This window comes from Rhinolophus sinicus, linkage group LG09 (genome assembly GCF_036562045.2).
Source record: "Rhinolophus sinicus isolate RSC01 linkage group LG09, ASM3656204v1, whole genome shotgun sequence".
Lineage (NCBI taxonomy): Eukaryota > Metazoa > Chordata > Mammalia > Chiroptera > Rhinolophidae > Rhinolophus > Rhinolophus sinicus.
This window is the reverse complement of record NC_133758.1, coordinates 12,954,959-12,970,682: the sequence shown is the minus strand read 5'-3', so window position 1 is coordinate 12,970,682 and position 15,724 is coordinate 12,954,959. Positions and strand designations below refer to the sequence as shown.

Here is a 15,724-nt window from a genome sequence, read left to right as displayed (position 1 = left end):
AGAGGTGGTCGGCGGGGCCAGGACAGGCTTCCAGGTGATGGGGCAAAGGTGGAGGGAAATTTCATGGGACGCCCTTGGCTGAGTGCACAACGGCGAAAATAGGGCTGGCTGGCCAGGACATGTCCCCAAACTGAACCTTGTTCCTAGTCCTGCTCCCACTTCCCGCACCCTTCCCCTCGGAGTTGGAGCAAAGCCCTTCCTGGGACTCACAAGGCCTGACTGGGTTCCAGCTCTGCCCCTAACTAGCTGTCTGCTTTATCAAGTCACCTCGAAAGAGGGAGCTGGTCAAATGATCACTGGTGCCCGTGCTGGGACGTTTACATCAGCGAGACTCCCCATCTTGTCAGTCCTCAGAAATGTCACTGATGCTGTGATGACAAAGTCAAGCTGAACCCCAGCTGGCCAAGGAACGTCCCTAATGTTACTGGTGTACTCTCAGTTCTCAGAAGGTGCCGACGGAGTGGCATTTTCAGCGACATTCAGCACATGTCCAATTTCCAATGATCTGTTCACCTTCCTCTGGCTGTCCCAAGGGATCGATCTGTCACCTGTCTGCAAACTCACATCCATATGCCCTGAGAATTAGCACCTGGTGGGAGCAACCACCCAAGTCTGGTGCCGAGGAAAAGACAAGGGGTCACACAGAGAAAGCTGAGCGTTCCATGGCCTGGCTCCTGTAACCATTCACTCCTCGGAGACACTTACTACCAAAGTCAGAACCGGAATGTGATGATGGGTGATGGATTCTGGCCCAGACCTATCAACCCGGAAACTAAATGGCAATTTCTCATCAGACCCTCAGGACTCATTCAAGAAACGCTCCAGGCGTAGCCTAAGGCCTGGCCAGGTGCATGCCTGCTGAGTTCATTCAGGAAGAATGCCACAGGAGGCCGCCTGAGCTCTGTGCTGGGAACACACAGGACTTCCGGGTGCCGGAAAATTCTATGGGTCATCCTTAAGACTTATTACACCCACTTAAGCTCATGGGAACACGAAGTACACAAAATGCTTTCCAGCCTTGGGTAAAAGGCATTTTCTGTCTTAGCCAAGAACAGCGAGAGTCAGTCATCTTTATTTCTACCCAGTGATTTCCTGGTCAAACACGTTCATTATATTTTATCTTCCAAGAGGGAAATAGTGGCAAGGGGAAAATACTGCCAAACTAAGCGCCTTTTCTTACCTCCAAATTGTCTTATTTTTAATCAGTTCCAATATTACAGTTCAGTGTGGGGCATATGTTCAAAGTGTACAAAATAACCAGTATTATAGTCTAAGTTCTTTGCATGTGTTGGTTTACTCCCCACACCAACCCTACAAAGCAGGTACTGTCTTTCTCCCCATTTTGCAGATGAGGAAACTGAGACACAGAGAAGTTAAGTGACTTGCCCAAGATGATACAGCTTGTAAGAAGTAAATCTGGGGTTTAAATCCAGACCCCTTGGCTTTAGATCCTTACTCTCAATGGTGGAAATAATCTCCTGTCGTTTGGAAGTGAAGGTGATGGTGACAGTTCTACCTTTAGCAGGATGTGTGCCTTGAGGTGTTTCTTCCAGAAATGGAGGTCTTTTTAACTGATTCACCTATGCTTGTTTGCCCAGCCTCATTCACAATGAACAGCTCATGTTTCTTAGATGTTTGACAAGGGGGTTGGGTTACCCTGGGTGATCAGGTATAGAAGGAGCATGATGGGCCCTCCAGGGGCAAAGTTTGGCTCAGACAATAAGTTCTTACCAACAATTTTCTGCCCACTACAAACCAGAGTGGCTTTGAGAATGTCACACAGTATCCTAAGGCTACTAGGATCTCTGTGTCCACCCAAATGTGAGGAATATGTGAGAAGACTGAGACTTCATTAAAGTCACAGCTTCCGCCTTCTAGAAGCCATTTGAACAGGGTGTCAGGTACAAACACGTATGACAAAACAGCCTCAACGCTTGTGTCTGGGTTATAACTCTCCTGTTAAATGCCCATTTCCTTCTTGTCTTTAAAAATTCTACCCTGATTCTGACATGTTTCAAAACTATTCGTGTGCCATTATTCTGGCTCTAACACAACTGGTATTATAAGCTGGGACAGAGGAATCCTTCGGAATAATTCTGGGAACACGACACTTTCAGGGCGTGGGCAGTAAAACGATGTGAACTCCTAAGTGATAATAGCTAATGACGGTTGCGTGCTTATGTGCACACGCTGCTGATCATTTTGTATGAATAATCTCTTTTACATCATAACAAGGACTCATTTCACTGAGGAAGACACTGAAGCACGGAGACATTAATTGACTTGCTCAAGGCCACACAGCTAGTAAGTGGCAGAGCACAGAAACAGGAAAGTGTGGCCTTCTGGAGAATTTTATCATCATTTACAAACACATGAGACTATAGGGATACAAAACAATAGAATTCCCAGCCCCTCCGCCCCCCCAGGAGTTGACAGTCTAACACATAATGGACATAATGAAGCAGAAGTCAGTAACTTAACGCAATGAATGTTTATCGAGCACATTCTATGTGCAGGTCACTATGTGCAAGTACTGGGGAGACAGCAGCCTCATGGAGATTTCAATCTATTGGGGATAAAGATCGAAGAACAGAAAGAATAAAATGGAAAAAAACATAATGCTGGCTGAGTGCCGCCTTGTTTTACAGGCGACTCAGGAAGGTTCAGTCCGCAAAGCCGTGGGATCTGTGTGTTTGTGGTCCTCGTGGTGGGCTGGAGAATGGAGCGGGAGAGGGAGAGCGTTCCCGGCACAGGCACTGCAGTGGGCACGGAGCACTGAGCTTGGTGATGCTAGTGAGAGTGGCCAGCTGCTCCATCTGACCACACAGCGCGTGAGCCAGAGCGATGGGAGGTGAGTTAGGAAATGGAGGTGTGTGGGAAACGCTGAAGAAGAAAAGGTCTTCTGAGCGTGAATGTCTCTCATGCTTGACCCCTCCTCTGCTGTCTTCGTTCAGGCTCACCCTCCAATCCAGTCTCAAACTAAAGCCATAGGGATGTTCTAAGAAAACCAAACCTTCCCATGATCCTCTGCTGCCCAAAACTCCTTCACAGATTGGGCATTGCTTTTTAGGAGAAAGGTGCAAACCCCTTAACTATGGCACAAGGGGTCCCCAGGGCTCAGCCCCACCGGCCCTCCATCTCCGGGAACCCTCCCCATATCCTGCCAGGGACTGAATGCACCGCAGGACTGCGCAGTTCCCCCAGCCACTGTGGCAGTGCCCCAAGGGGGAGCTCTGCAGGGCCTGCCCCCTGCCAGCCAATGCCAAGGTGGAGCTGATGGGAGAGCCAAGGGGCTGCTGGGCCCTCCCTCTACCCCAGGCGCTGTTGCACCCTCCACCCCACTCTCCCTCCTTTCCCCTCCCTCCTTGTAATCTGTGCTCTCTCCGCACAGGAGGACGTGATTGTGACCATCAAAAGGGGCCTCCTTGCTGCAGAGAGAAGTGTCTCTCTCTTTCTCTCTAGGTGTGGGTTTCTGGACAGATTTTTATCTGTTGCTTTGCTGCCTTTCTTTAAATTGCAATCATAAGAGACCACAATTCCCCATTTGTATACATATCTTGCAACCTGCTTTCATTATGAGGTAGAAAACATCAATTTGCATTTTCCCACCCTTCTCTCCACCCCCACATCTTTCGAAAAAAAATTTTTTTTTTTTTCATGCTACAGTGCAAACCATACTGTTATTACTGCTGTTGCCCTCCTTGGGAATGCTTTCTTGGCTTTCCATTCCTCTTGCCTGCCGCGCACACTGGACCTGTCATAATGGAAAGGTCACAACAGCACTGGTCAATCTCCTCCAAGTGGCCTCATGTGCCCAAAGTACAGTTTCATGAGATGGGAGTGGTATGAGGAGGAAAAGGCAGAGAGGATGGACGGAGGGGGTGCTGAGGAAAGAGGAAAGGTTGGACGGTCAGTGCAGAACCGCAGATTAGGCTGTTCAACCAGAAAAGGCCCTTGGGAAACACAGAAACAGGAGCTTTCAAGTATCTAAGAACACAGACTTAGTGACCTAAAGACGACATTCAGAGGAAGAAAGGAAAGTATTTTTCTTTGAGGGAACTATGAGTTCATCTGGTGGTTTATGGTGTATCGATAAGGGCAAGAAAATTTGAGACTATTATCAAAACTATCTTTTAATCTTTGAAAGGCATTTGCACAAACACCATTCATTTTCCTAACCAGCATTTAACATACTGGTAGAAGTCGAACTATTTGCACAGGAATGCTTTATCTGTAAAGCATTTTTCATCTCAGGCAATACGTTGGCATTACCAGGGCTTCAGACGGCATTAGTCAAGGGGGAAGACCAAGCTTTAGTGGGTTTTAAAAGCTCCCCAGGCAATGCTGATGAGCAGCTACAATTCAGAGCTACTGGTGTAAAAAGTCAGAACTTTCGAAGATCTTTAGTACCCAGATTATTTACTGTTAAGCAGAGAAAAGCAACCACCATCTGTTATCACATGCCCTACCATCATTTCTTGCATTCGGTCTGAATACTTTTCCCAGCAGGTGGGCTACTTTTCAAAATGGCAGCCAGGAATTTGGAAAGAGTGTATTCTGTCATAACAAATCTTTGATTTTACAGAAACCACTCCTGGACTTCAGAGCAGATAATGAGGGCTCCCTACCTCTTCCACAGCACAAGTTCTGTCCCTAAGTTTCTCTCCCCTGTGTCGGGTCTCTCCCACCTACCCTTGGGGTTTCATCATGGCCTTCTCATTCCTTCATCTGTTAACTCCCTAATACCCTACAAACATTAGTTTTGCCTATGTTTCTGGTCCGCGTAAACACCGAATAATACTGATAGCAAATCTTAATTCTTAAATGGCATTCTATCTGTAAAAGAATATGCGTCAATTTTCTATTCTGGCTAAAAAGTGAGTATAATATTTATCTTAGTGTAAGACTAAAATTAATCAATCAAAAATAGGTATTGTGTGCTCAGAGGGACAGAGGCACGGGTGGGAATCATACAAAGAATTACTGAGTATAGGTCCACAAGGATTTTACCATCTAGACCGGGGGGGATGAACTATAGCCCAAAGGCCAAATCTGGCCCCCCACCTGTTGCTATAAATAAAGTTTTATTGGAACACAGCCATGCTTTAAAAAAAAAAAGACAACATATTGTCAATAGCTGCTACTGCACTACAATGGCAGAGTTGAGTAGCTGTGACAGAGATCATCTAGACTCCTAAGTCTAAAATACTTACTATTTGGCTCTTTGTAGAAAAGTTTGCCAACACTGATCTAAACAAACTACCACCACCAACAAAAAACTTATACATACATATAGCCATCCTTTTAACACATACGTATGTTGCAGGCACTGTATTAGGTCCCAGCAAATGCCTTAGTATGAAACAGAGAGGATTGCTTCCCCTAGGAGGCCCACAGTCTACTGAACTATCCACCACTCCTGAGAAATAAATAAGCGCCCAAAAGGAGGCCTGTGGAAAGGAGAAGAGAATACTTGAGGCTGGACACATCCCTGAGTAACCAAAATTACCTGTGAACCATAGAGGTAGATTCTAAGTTGAATGGGGTGAAAAGGTGAGAGAGGATGGCCTTGGAAAAATCGGAAAGAAGAGGCCGAAAATCCAAACCATGAATGAAGGGGCAGCAAATGGCAGTTGGGCTGTCTCCCAGTATATTGAAGGGTGAGGGGAAGATGGCGTGATTTGTTTACCTCTTGTCTTCCATGCTGGACCTGAGGTTGTACGAGAGGTTATACGAGAGGGACCATGTTTATGTTGTTCACCTCTATCACAAGTGTTAAGCAACATGCTTGCCACACAATAGCTGCTTGATTGATATTATTTAAAGAAGTCAATATTAGATGAATAAATGGATATCTTGGATGTAAGGTCAGCTATACTGGGAGAGCCAGTTGAGCGAACATTTCAACCATGACCTCTGATCTTACTTTGAAACAAAAGGGTGAGTCGGGAGATAAGGAAGCCTATGCTTATGGAACAGCTACTACACAACAAGCCCTTATGAGCATTAACTCATTTACTCCCCTTACCATCCTTTTGTTTTATGTATGAAGAAATTGAGTTTGGGAGAGGTTGAATAACTGGCTGACATCACACAGCCAGAAAATGGCAGAGCCAGAATTCAAACTCAGGTCTTACTTGGTTATTCTCAGATCCACAGCTGTTATTGTCACACCAGCCATGTTCATATCATGCTCTGCTGAACCTCTGGCTCCTCAGAACCCCCCATAAGGGACATCATGACCAATTCTGTAGCATTGGGGACCAAGAGCACAGACTCCCACCCAGCTTCAACCAGAGCAGTCATTTTCTGTACCTTACATATGGAACTTCCTGAATCATCCACCTAGTTCTTGGGGAAACAAAAAGAAATTAGAAACCACTGTTTGGGACCATGCTACTTCCTAAAATAAATCCAGAAGGTATGGTTTCTAGCCTTAACTCCATCACCAGTTTGCTGTGGGATCACGGTCAGTCACTCCTTCCTTCTGTTCTTACACAAGAAAGATGGGACGACAGTGCTGACATCCTATTGTGCTTCTTAACTTTCCAGAGAGAAGATTAAATGAAAACCTCATTTAATGAATGAAAAAGGCTGGGCCCCCTCGAATAAAATTCTAAATAGTCATAATCCCATCCACGGCAGCAAATTAGGGGAGTGTGATTAGTTACCAGGCAGAGCTCAGCCAAGACTCACTGCTGGATGCCTGGAAGGATGCCTGCCAATCACATCCAACATTAGGCCTCAAAAAGCAAACACGAGCCAATCATTTGGCCTTACCTCTTAGTAACCAGCACAAGACAGGGTTCAGGGATCTCAGTAAACAGTCCACAGAGACTCCTCCACTTACCAATAGAGATGTAACACATGAATATACTGATTCTCGAAGAATTCATAGCTGGAAACCATGTCACAGTCCTGTATGGTTTGACCATTCTTATACCAGGTTACCTCTGGCTTGGGCTGACCTGATGATACAAAGATAAAGATGTTCTTATTACATTAAGTACTTTTTTACAAAGGAAAATAATGAAGCTATGAGTAAGAATGGGTCATAAGTGATAAGGATGAGCGTGATGGAGAAGTCGGTTGGGGAACTAGAAAAGCTCTGTCATTGATACAATGGCATCATCCAATCAGCACTATAGGGCCTGTTAGGAGCCGAAAATGGCGCTGTGCTTGGGTGGGGGTAGAGCATACAGAATGAGAGCTACTGCCTCTAATCTCAAGGAGCTATTAAGGAAAATAATCTAAAACGTAGAAATAAGACAAACATGAAGATAGTACCCTCTGTCAAAGTCACATGGGGACAAAGGCCCATCTAAGAATTATCTAGGGGAATGTACTTTGTTTTGTTCAATGATCACTACTGATTAAAATTCCCAGATTTAGTGAAGTTCCATGTAAACTTGTAGATGCTTATCCAATAAAGCTGCACATGATCTGTGTCTAGCAGAAAAGATAACCCCATAAATTATGGTTTCTTGCCCTATGGGACACTGCCTAGTGTTTTACCTAATGCAGCCATCTGAGCCTAGCATGCCTTTGTTAAATTGTCTATAAATACCTAATTCCTCAAAGGGTCTTCAACCAGGCCTTAATACTTCCTGTTTCCCTTTTTATTTAAAAAGCTGGGAAAAAAAAGATCTTTGAAATGTTAATTTCCTGTGTGCATGGGAGTCACTTTATCTTTCTGAAAATTATACTTTAACAGTGCTTAGAGTCGAGTGTATGTTATGGTACAAAAAAGGGAAGAACAAAGTGGATGAGCAGGTGCCCCATCTTCCTGAAGATGAAGGAATCTGGAAAGTAGGTTTCCAGGCTGGTACTGTGCACATGTGACTGATGGTCATCACGGAAATTAATCTATGCTTCCTCCCTCAGTAGGGGTTCGTCTTCCCCGGGCGATCATTAACCAGGTGTAATGTTAATAGGTTAATCTTGTAACGCCCCCAGGAATTCCATTCACATCTTGGGACTTTTTCCCCTTGTGACAACGATGGGACAGGAAGGTTTCCAGTGCATCCCAGAGAGCTTTCTCACTAGCCTCCATGTCATTGAAAATTCAATGAAATGTGCTGTATATACAGGAGGAAAGCCTGGTGTTTGGAAAATACGCCATTCTGAATCCATTCCAGGAACATGCTTGTGTGTTCTGTCTTATGACATGATTTTTGGCAAGCAACCCCAGAGACCCCTGAGAAGAGAACTTCACGTTCTCAGACTCAGACCATAGACGGGACTTGCGGATGCTCAGAGGCCCTCTCTCTCCCTCTATGTGTCACCAATTTGGGGTCTTCCAGCGAGTCTACCTCTGGGCCCACACCACGAATGTGATTGGTGGCAACTGGGTGTTCCTCTTTGCTCCTCCTTCAAGGAGGGGCCCGAATAATTGGTCCCTGGCGCTAGGAGCAGACACACCTGCAAGGACACATCCTTCTTTAGCACCTGTGCAGCCGAGTCTCTTCTAAGCAAATGACTGAACCACCAAAAATGAGCTTCCCTGAAAAGCCACCAGGAGGTTGATGATCACAGTTCATTTCTCAGCCTTGTGTCCCACTTCCAGTCAGTTTTATTAGATTCCTCCTTAGGAAGCATGTAATTGCTCCCTTTTGTGTGTGCATGTGATTTTTTGAAGAAAGTAGATCACGTATGCATGAGCTGGGCCTGGGGAACCCACCCTGATCTCTTAAGACTTCAATGTTTCTTTCATGCAGAATGATCGGGGCCGACTGATTCCCCCAGTTTCTTCATGGCTGACTGGTGTTTTCCCTTTGCGAGGTATAGATCTGAATAACAGCCAGAAATGAGACCTGCGCGGAGATGTGGTATCTCGTACCTTGTGGGCGGTTCTCTTTTTTCTCTCCACTTGCTGGAAACCTCCCCCGATAATCCTACACTTGTTTTTAAGGGCTACCTGTCACAGATTGAGAGCCACCTCCAAAACGTTTCACAAGTACCTGGCTAATGTGTGTGGGGATCAGCTTCCTGGGGAGACAGGGGGCCCTATTCTGAAAGCTCAGTAGTGGCGTTCTGCCTGTCCCCCTATCTGAATGGCTATTAATAAACAGAGGAAGAGACAGGACTCGGGTTTGGGCTCAGAGAGGCTGAGTGCCCAGTCTACCCTCCAGCATCCAGACTGGAGACGAGATTTTATTGCAACTTCTGCTAAGGGAGAACCGCCAGTTCAGACGCTGGCTCCTCCACTCTGGACTTAGAAAAAGGGATCAGGGGGAGAAGAGTTTTCTGTCTGCCCTCAGGAAGGACCACTGGGGCCTGTTTTTTGAAGATAGAGACATAATCCAAGAAAGAAAAGAAAGCAACCCACAAGGTACAGCGTAACACTGCTCTCCCCAAATATTTTCCTTCTATTTTCTTTTAATAATAAATCCTTTTCACTACTGGGGGTACAAATTCCGGGTCAGCTCTGGGTTATTTATTCTCTAGTTCAGGGGGAATTCCAGGCCCCTGCTTTTCCTCCACTGGGCACTTCTGCCTTGCTCGTAACCTTTTCACTGCTTCCTAGCATGCCTGAAGCAAGCAAGCAGTGGGGAGACACATTTAACCTGTGTTTGGATTTCAGTAAGAGAGTGATGGAAAAAGAATTCAATCAGTTGTCTGAACCGAAGTTATTCGTGCCATTCCTATGTGCCACAGGAAATTAAGGGTGGATTAGCTGAAAGAAAATAACTAGTGTGGGAGTTGCCTAACCAAAAACCACAGTGTGAAGTAAAGATCACAATAATGTGTCCAGGAAGTGACTCGAAGAAATCGTTTAGAAAAAAAAATCATAGAGGATTTAGTTGCTCGGTTGGTTACAGAGAATAAACTTCCCAGGTCATTTTCCCAAGTGATGTTTTAAGAAGGCCTTTGTGAGCCAAAAGGCCTGGTCCGCAGGAAGATTTCAGAGGGTGATTAGCAAGTAATGAATACCAGCTATTATGCAGCGAAGGACAGCGTCTGACTTCTCAGGAACTTTCTGGGAAAGCAGCGTCGATAAAAAACACAGTGCACGCTTCTGGGGCCCTCCTGAGTCTGTCATCCTCTCATGCCACATGAATCTGAAAAACAAAAATCCCCAACATCACCATTTATTCTGGGACTTCTCTGACTTCCCTAAGAGTTTGAGAAACCCCGGCAACCCCATTAGTGGCTCTTAGAGAGAAAAGGAGCGTGAGGCTACTCCCTTGGCTTATAAAAGGCTGGGGTTGGCGCTCAGGCTAGTGGGCAGGTTGGAAGTCCTCGGGCAGGCTTTCCACCCACACCACAGCTAACATTTTGGCGAGCTACTTTGCTGTGGTGCCTGTCCTGTGCCCTGTAGGATGTCTAGCAGAATTCCTGGCTTCCACCCACTCGATGCCAGTAGAAACCCTCCCCCAATTTGTGACAATCAAAAATGTGTGCAGACACTGCCAATGTCCCCAGGGAGGGGAGCCATGGTTGCAAACCACTAGCCCTAGTGGATCCCAGGGCAGCCAGAGGCCAGATCGACAGGGAAGAACTGCATGAGCCTACTCTTGGTGCCACATCTACTCAATTCTCTTTCTCTCCTCAAAGTCTTTCCTTATCAAGCTCAAAAAGGGTGTATGCCTATTTGTCTGCAAAAAGGGGAGTTGATTAAATGCAAAGGACTCTCCAGGTGGGAGGTATTCTGAAACTGGGACAGACAGGTGCCCCGGGAGGGCCACGACGGCCAGCATTTTCAAACAAGCATGCATTCATTGATACAAATTGACATTTAACACCTGATCGGTCATCGGGTATGTTACTTCATTTCTTTTAAACTACCTACTAAGTGATTATGAATACCTCCTACATCTCACAGACATGGAAGGTGAGGCTTAGAGAGGTTCAAGGACTCCTTCAAGGTCATGCACACAGCTCAAGTGGCCGTGCAGGCTGACACCTTTAGGGTGCAAGGTGACCCCAGAGCTGCACTGTGCACAGCTCATGTGGGTATGCAGCGGCCCCAAGAACCGTTGTCTGAACCCAGACGACACTTCTCACCCCCTCCTCTGGGTACAGAGCTAGCCCCAATCTGCCAAATCGAGCCTTTGTGGAGCTTCAAACTTGGAAATCACATTTCTCTCTATCCAGAGTCGGGTCCCAGTTCTCCCGATTCCCGCACACCACGGAGCTCAGGAAAAGGAAAGCCCACACCACAGTAAGATACATTTTCCATGATCAGAGGAGGGGTACTTAGAAGCTGCACATGGTGACTCCAGGGTTGCTAAGTGCCCTAAAACAGAAGCCCCAGCTAAGCTAAGTGGAAGAAGCTGGATCTAAACAGCCACAGCTGTATCGTAGAAGGGAAAACCCCTCTCCACAGGGGTGTGACAGCCTCTTAGGCATTTAGAACCAACTCTTCCCATTTCCTTCCCACTTTCCAGGTTGTTGCTGATATCCAGAGGGCCAGCTTGCCAGAGACAAGTTCCCTGACAACAGTTCAAGGTTTCACCAACACTTGAAAACCTTCCGCTGAGTGGAAAGTGAGTAAAAGAGAGGGATGGGAGGTAAACAATGTTTGAGGACTTTTGCTTCTGCTCAGGACTGGCTACGTAATTTGCTGGGCCTGGTTCAAGATGAAAATAAGGGGTTTCTTGTTCAAATATGATTAAGATACTTAAGATGGCAACAGTGGATCATGAAACGGAGCACTGGGACCCTTTTCAGCACAGGCTCTTGTGTGAAGGCACAGATTGTGGGCCTAGGAGGTCGGCCCTGCTTGGCAGAGCCTCCCTGGGAATATTTTGCCCACAAATGCCCGCTAGGGCTTCCCTCTGAGGCCTCTCCTGTTGCGTCTGATGTCCCCTCAGCATTTCCTTAATCTCAAGATGTTCTGTTTACAAGTATGGTCAGTCCTTCAAAACCAAAAAGCATTCCCAAACTGCCTCTATGTGAAACACCCAAGCTCTCTGAGTATCAGGGTTAAAAAAATAATAATTTAGGAGAGTACACTTCCCTTCCTCAGAACAGTGTGTGCAGAAAGCAACTCTGTGCTTAGACCTGAGCATACGTAAAGGGTAGAAAAAGCCGTAAGTTAAAGAAATTATTATGTTAGCATTGAAAAAGAGGAAAACTGTCTGGGTGTGGGTCAGAGCATGTGGGCTGGCAGGGAAGTTTGAAGAGTTGTGGAGATATGTGGGGAAGACTGAGCCAGAGAGATTAAAAAGAGGATTTTAAGCAAATTTGCTCTGTGATTATGAATTGGATCCTTTGGACATGCTTTAAAAAAGACTTGAATTGCGTTTCCAGTTATTTTTAGTTGTAGGACATTTTAAATGTAACTGAGTGAAGAGATTGGACCCCATGGAGGCCCCGTTCAACATGTGCTATATTTAAAAGCCTTCATAGGCCCCTCTCGGTGTAGATGGTGAATTAGTTGCACAGAACAGGAAGAAAATTCATCTGCAAGATGGCAGATACACACCTCCATTCCAGTTTAAGTGCCAAGTACATTTGATGGTTGAGGAGTTGGAGGGTTCCAATTGGTATAAAAAGGCCAGATTTGACACGCATTTTTGTTTACTTAGAAGTCATAGGAATGCCTAATGGAGAAGTTGTTCTCAAGTACGTTGAAAGCAAAAATTATCTTAAAACAATAATTCCAAAGGACAACTTTTATGCTATCCATCTCGCACGAGAATGCTTAAAGAAAACTTGGTGAGTGTTGTTGAATTGTTGTATCAATCAATGAATAAGCCAGAATGAATGTGGCTCCAACAGGACACAGAGAACCAAAAAAATGAACAGTGACATGCTGTCCTTTCACTGTTGAGGAAACGTGGGCCCACCCTTGCAAAACACGTGCAGAAAGAAGCTTTTCTATTAACAGCAAAGTATTTACTCACCCATTTTAGAGGTTTGAACTGGTGATGGTTTGAACTGTGGACTTGATTTGAGATAAAAAGTTGGTATTTCTTAGAATTATAGAACAAATAATTTTAAGGCTTCAATGTAAGCATAAGACAAAAAGAATGGAATCTAAGTCCCATTTAAAATTTTGTTACGGTATTTCACAGCTAGAAGTACAGATTATATTCATGATTTCATCTACTGTCTTTGAATCAATATAAAATATAGAACAAGGGTTGGTAAATGTATAAAAATGTGGTTTCAGAAAGAAAGAGAGAGACAAAGAAAGAAAAGAAAAAGAAATAAAGAGACCAAGAAAGAGTCTTGGATTTAGAAGCATTCTCCAAATAAAGATATTTTGTGCATTTATTGCCGGTCTGGTCAGTTTCCCAAAGATGAGGAACGTGCAGTTTACATATTTTGTATCCCCAGTTGGTATATTGATTTGGACATGGCACATAGTCAGGCTTTATTATCCAAGAGAAGCAGTGGACTAGAAGTCAGAATTTTTAGTCCTAACACTTCCAAAACTTATCATTTTTTGAGTGGCACCATAGCATAGATGGTTAAGAGCTCTAGAGCCAATTCTGGGTCCAAATTCTGACCACTCCTTCCTAGCTCAATAAGCACGTCACAGCTTCTCTGTGCCTCTGTTTCCTCAACTGGAAAATGGAGGCATAATACTTGTACATACTTCGTAAGTTGTTGTGAAGATTAAATGAGTTATTCCACATAAAGCTCTTAGTACAGTACCTGGAACAAAAGTAAGTGCTCAAAACAGTCTCAGAGACATAGAGGAAAAACTGAGGGTTGCTAAATAGGAGGGGGAGTGGGGATAAAGGGGGAAGGTGAGGGGATTAGAAAGCACAATCGGTAACCATGAGATTGCCACGGGAAAACAAAAGTCAATTTGGGGAATGTAATCAATACTGTTGTAAAGATTTTGTAGGGTATCTGATGGACACTTGTCTTATTAAGGAGACCACCTCAGGGATGATGTAGATGCCTGATCACTGCACTGTACACCTGAAGCTGAAGCTGAACAATAATGAACATCAACTATAATGTTATATATAATACATATATATAGTTACAAGTAGCAGAGTGCAGTATTAGGAATAGAGACAGTGAAAATGTAATGGCTGTGTGCGATGTCAGAGGGGTAGTAGATTGGGGGAGGGGTGTTGTCATTGTGTGAGTGATATAAATGATAAATGTCTAACTATTACATTGTTTTGTGCACCTAAAACTAATAACAAAAAATGAAGGGGAAAAAAAGTAAGTGCTCAGTAAATGTTAGCACTATTTTTTTTTTTAAGTGCAGCTTCAAGTTGGAAACACTAGCTCTTCTTACTTGTTGACTGACAGTGGTGCTGACCTCTCTACAACACTTTTTTTTAACAGCTTTAAATAGAGGTAATTCACAAACGATTCACCCATTTTAAAGTATACAATTCAATGGCTTTCGCTATATTCAGAGTTGTGCAACCATCACCACAATCAATTTTAGAACTTTCTCGCCACCTCAGAAAGAAACATACACCCCTTAGCTTTCACCTCCCCATCTTCCCATCCCCACCTCCAACACACACACGCAGTTCTAGGCAACCATGACTCTACTTTCTGTCTCTATGGATTTGCCTACTCTGGACATTTCATATAAATAGAATCATATAATATGTGATTGTTTGTGACTACTGGTTCCTTTCTCTTCACATAAGGTGTTCAAGGTCCATCCATGCTGTAGCGTGTGTCAACCTTTAGTCCTTTTTATGGCTGATCTGTAACCCTTCCTAGGAAAGTTGCTGGGACAGAGAGATGACTACCTTGGCTCTCCACATCCCTAGGAGACTTACTCGGACAAGGGAGGTTGGGGGGCGGGGAGGGTGCAGAAAAGAGGGGGATCTCATGGCTGGAAAACTCTCCTGACCAGCAAGCATCATAGGACTACAGACCACACCCAGGCTTTGTTGCTTGCCAGGGACAAATCTACGTACAGCCCTGCCATTTACCTGGTTGAGGTATTGAGCCTGTTTCCCCCTCTGTAGGAGATAATGGTAATGTTCTAAGAATTAGAATACTGTATAAACACGGCCTAAGAAGAATCTGTTACATAATTGGTTTTCAAGTTGGCAGTCATTAGACTTTAAGGAAAGATTTCACTTGTTTCAATTTCCTTTTCTGCTGTGGGTTACCACAATGATTTTTTTTTTTTTAAGTGATATACCAATTAATGTCTAAAAATCTCTCCTGCTATAATATTCACCTGTAATAGTAATTTACAAGACACCTCCCATCCCCAGTCCCAGGATCCACTGGTGGGAGAGGGAAGAAAGGACACATCAAGCTGTCAAGAGTTGGGGTGACACTGAGGACCTTATGTGTCATCTTTGACTCCTCCTCAGGTGACTGCTTCCTGACAGTGAGGTCCTACAGGTTACAACACTGACAAACACACCAGTTGAGTCACATAGCTGGTTCAGTGACCACAGGCCTGGGGGTGCTGACTCTAAAGGAAAGAACAGTTAAGTCAGGCTGTGGTTCATGTTTCGTGACTCCTCCGGAAATGAGAACACTTGAAGACAGATTTATCATGGTCTGCTAGAGATGGAGAGCCAATATTGAATTATTGATTAGCAGAGGGGCCGTGGTGGGATTCACTGACAACCCTGGAGAGATAACATGATAACTGGAAAGAACACAGGCCTTGTGTGGTTTTGTTTTTTAACTGTGTGGTCCAGGGCAAGCTGCTTTCCTTATAAAAATGTTTAATTATACATTTATAGATTTGTATCTAAATGTATAGATTTGTATCCTTCAAAATACATACAAAGGTAAAGTCTCCCATAAACATTATCCCCCCATTTCA

General features: G+C 44.5%; 2 protein-coding genes across 6 annotated transcripts in view; one reads left to right on the top strand and one right to left on the bottom strand.

The window, feature by feature from the left end:
• The window catches only part of MALT1 (MALT1 paracaspase), a 121,322-nt gene that overhangs the window by 15,044 nt on the left and 90,554 nt on the right, over positions 1-15,724 (top strand). Inside the window, exon 3 of the mRNA XM_074339900.1 lies at positions 11,391-11,489. The gene's annotated coding sequence lies outside the window, so the exon portion shown is untranslated. The remainder of the gene's footprint in view (positions 1-11,390; positions 11,490-15,724) is intronic.
• The window catches only part of ALPK2 (alpha kinase 2), a 115,891-nt gene that overhangs the window by 89,271 nt on the left and 10,896 nt on the right, over positions 1-15,724 (bottom strand). For all 5 annotated transcript variants that reach the window (XR_012498732.1, XM_074339898.1, XM_074339897.1 and 2 more), the window contains 2 exons: positions 9,934-10,061; positions 6,851-6,968 (listed from right to left, as the gene is read on the bottom strand). Coding sequence is in view for 4 of the 5 variants with exons in the window: in XM_074339898.1 (XP_074195999.1) it covers positions 6,851-6,968; positions 9,934-10,057 (242 nt within the window). In the remaining variant the exon portion in view is untranslated. The remainder of the gene's footprint in view (positions 1-6,850; positions 6,969-9,933; positions 10,062-15,724) is intronic.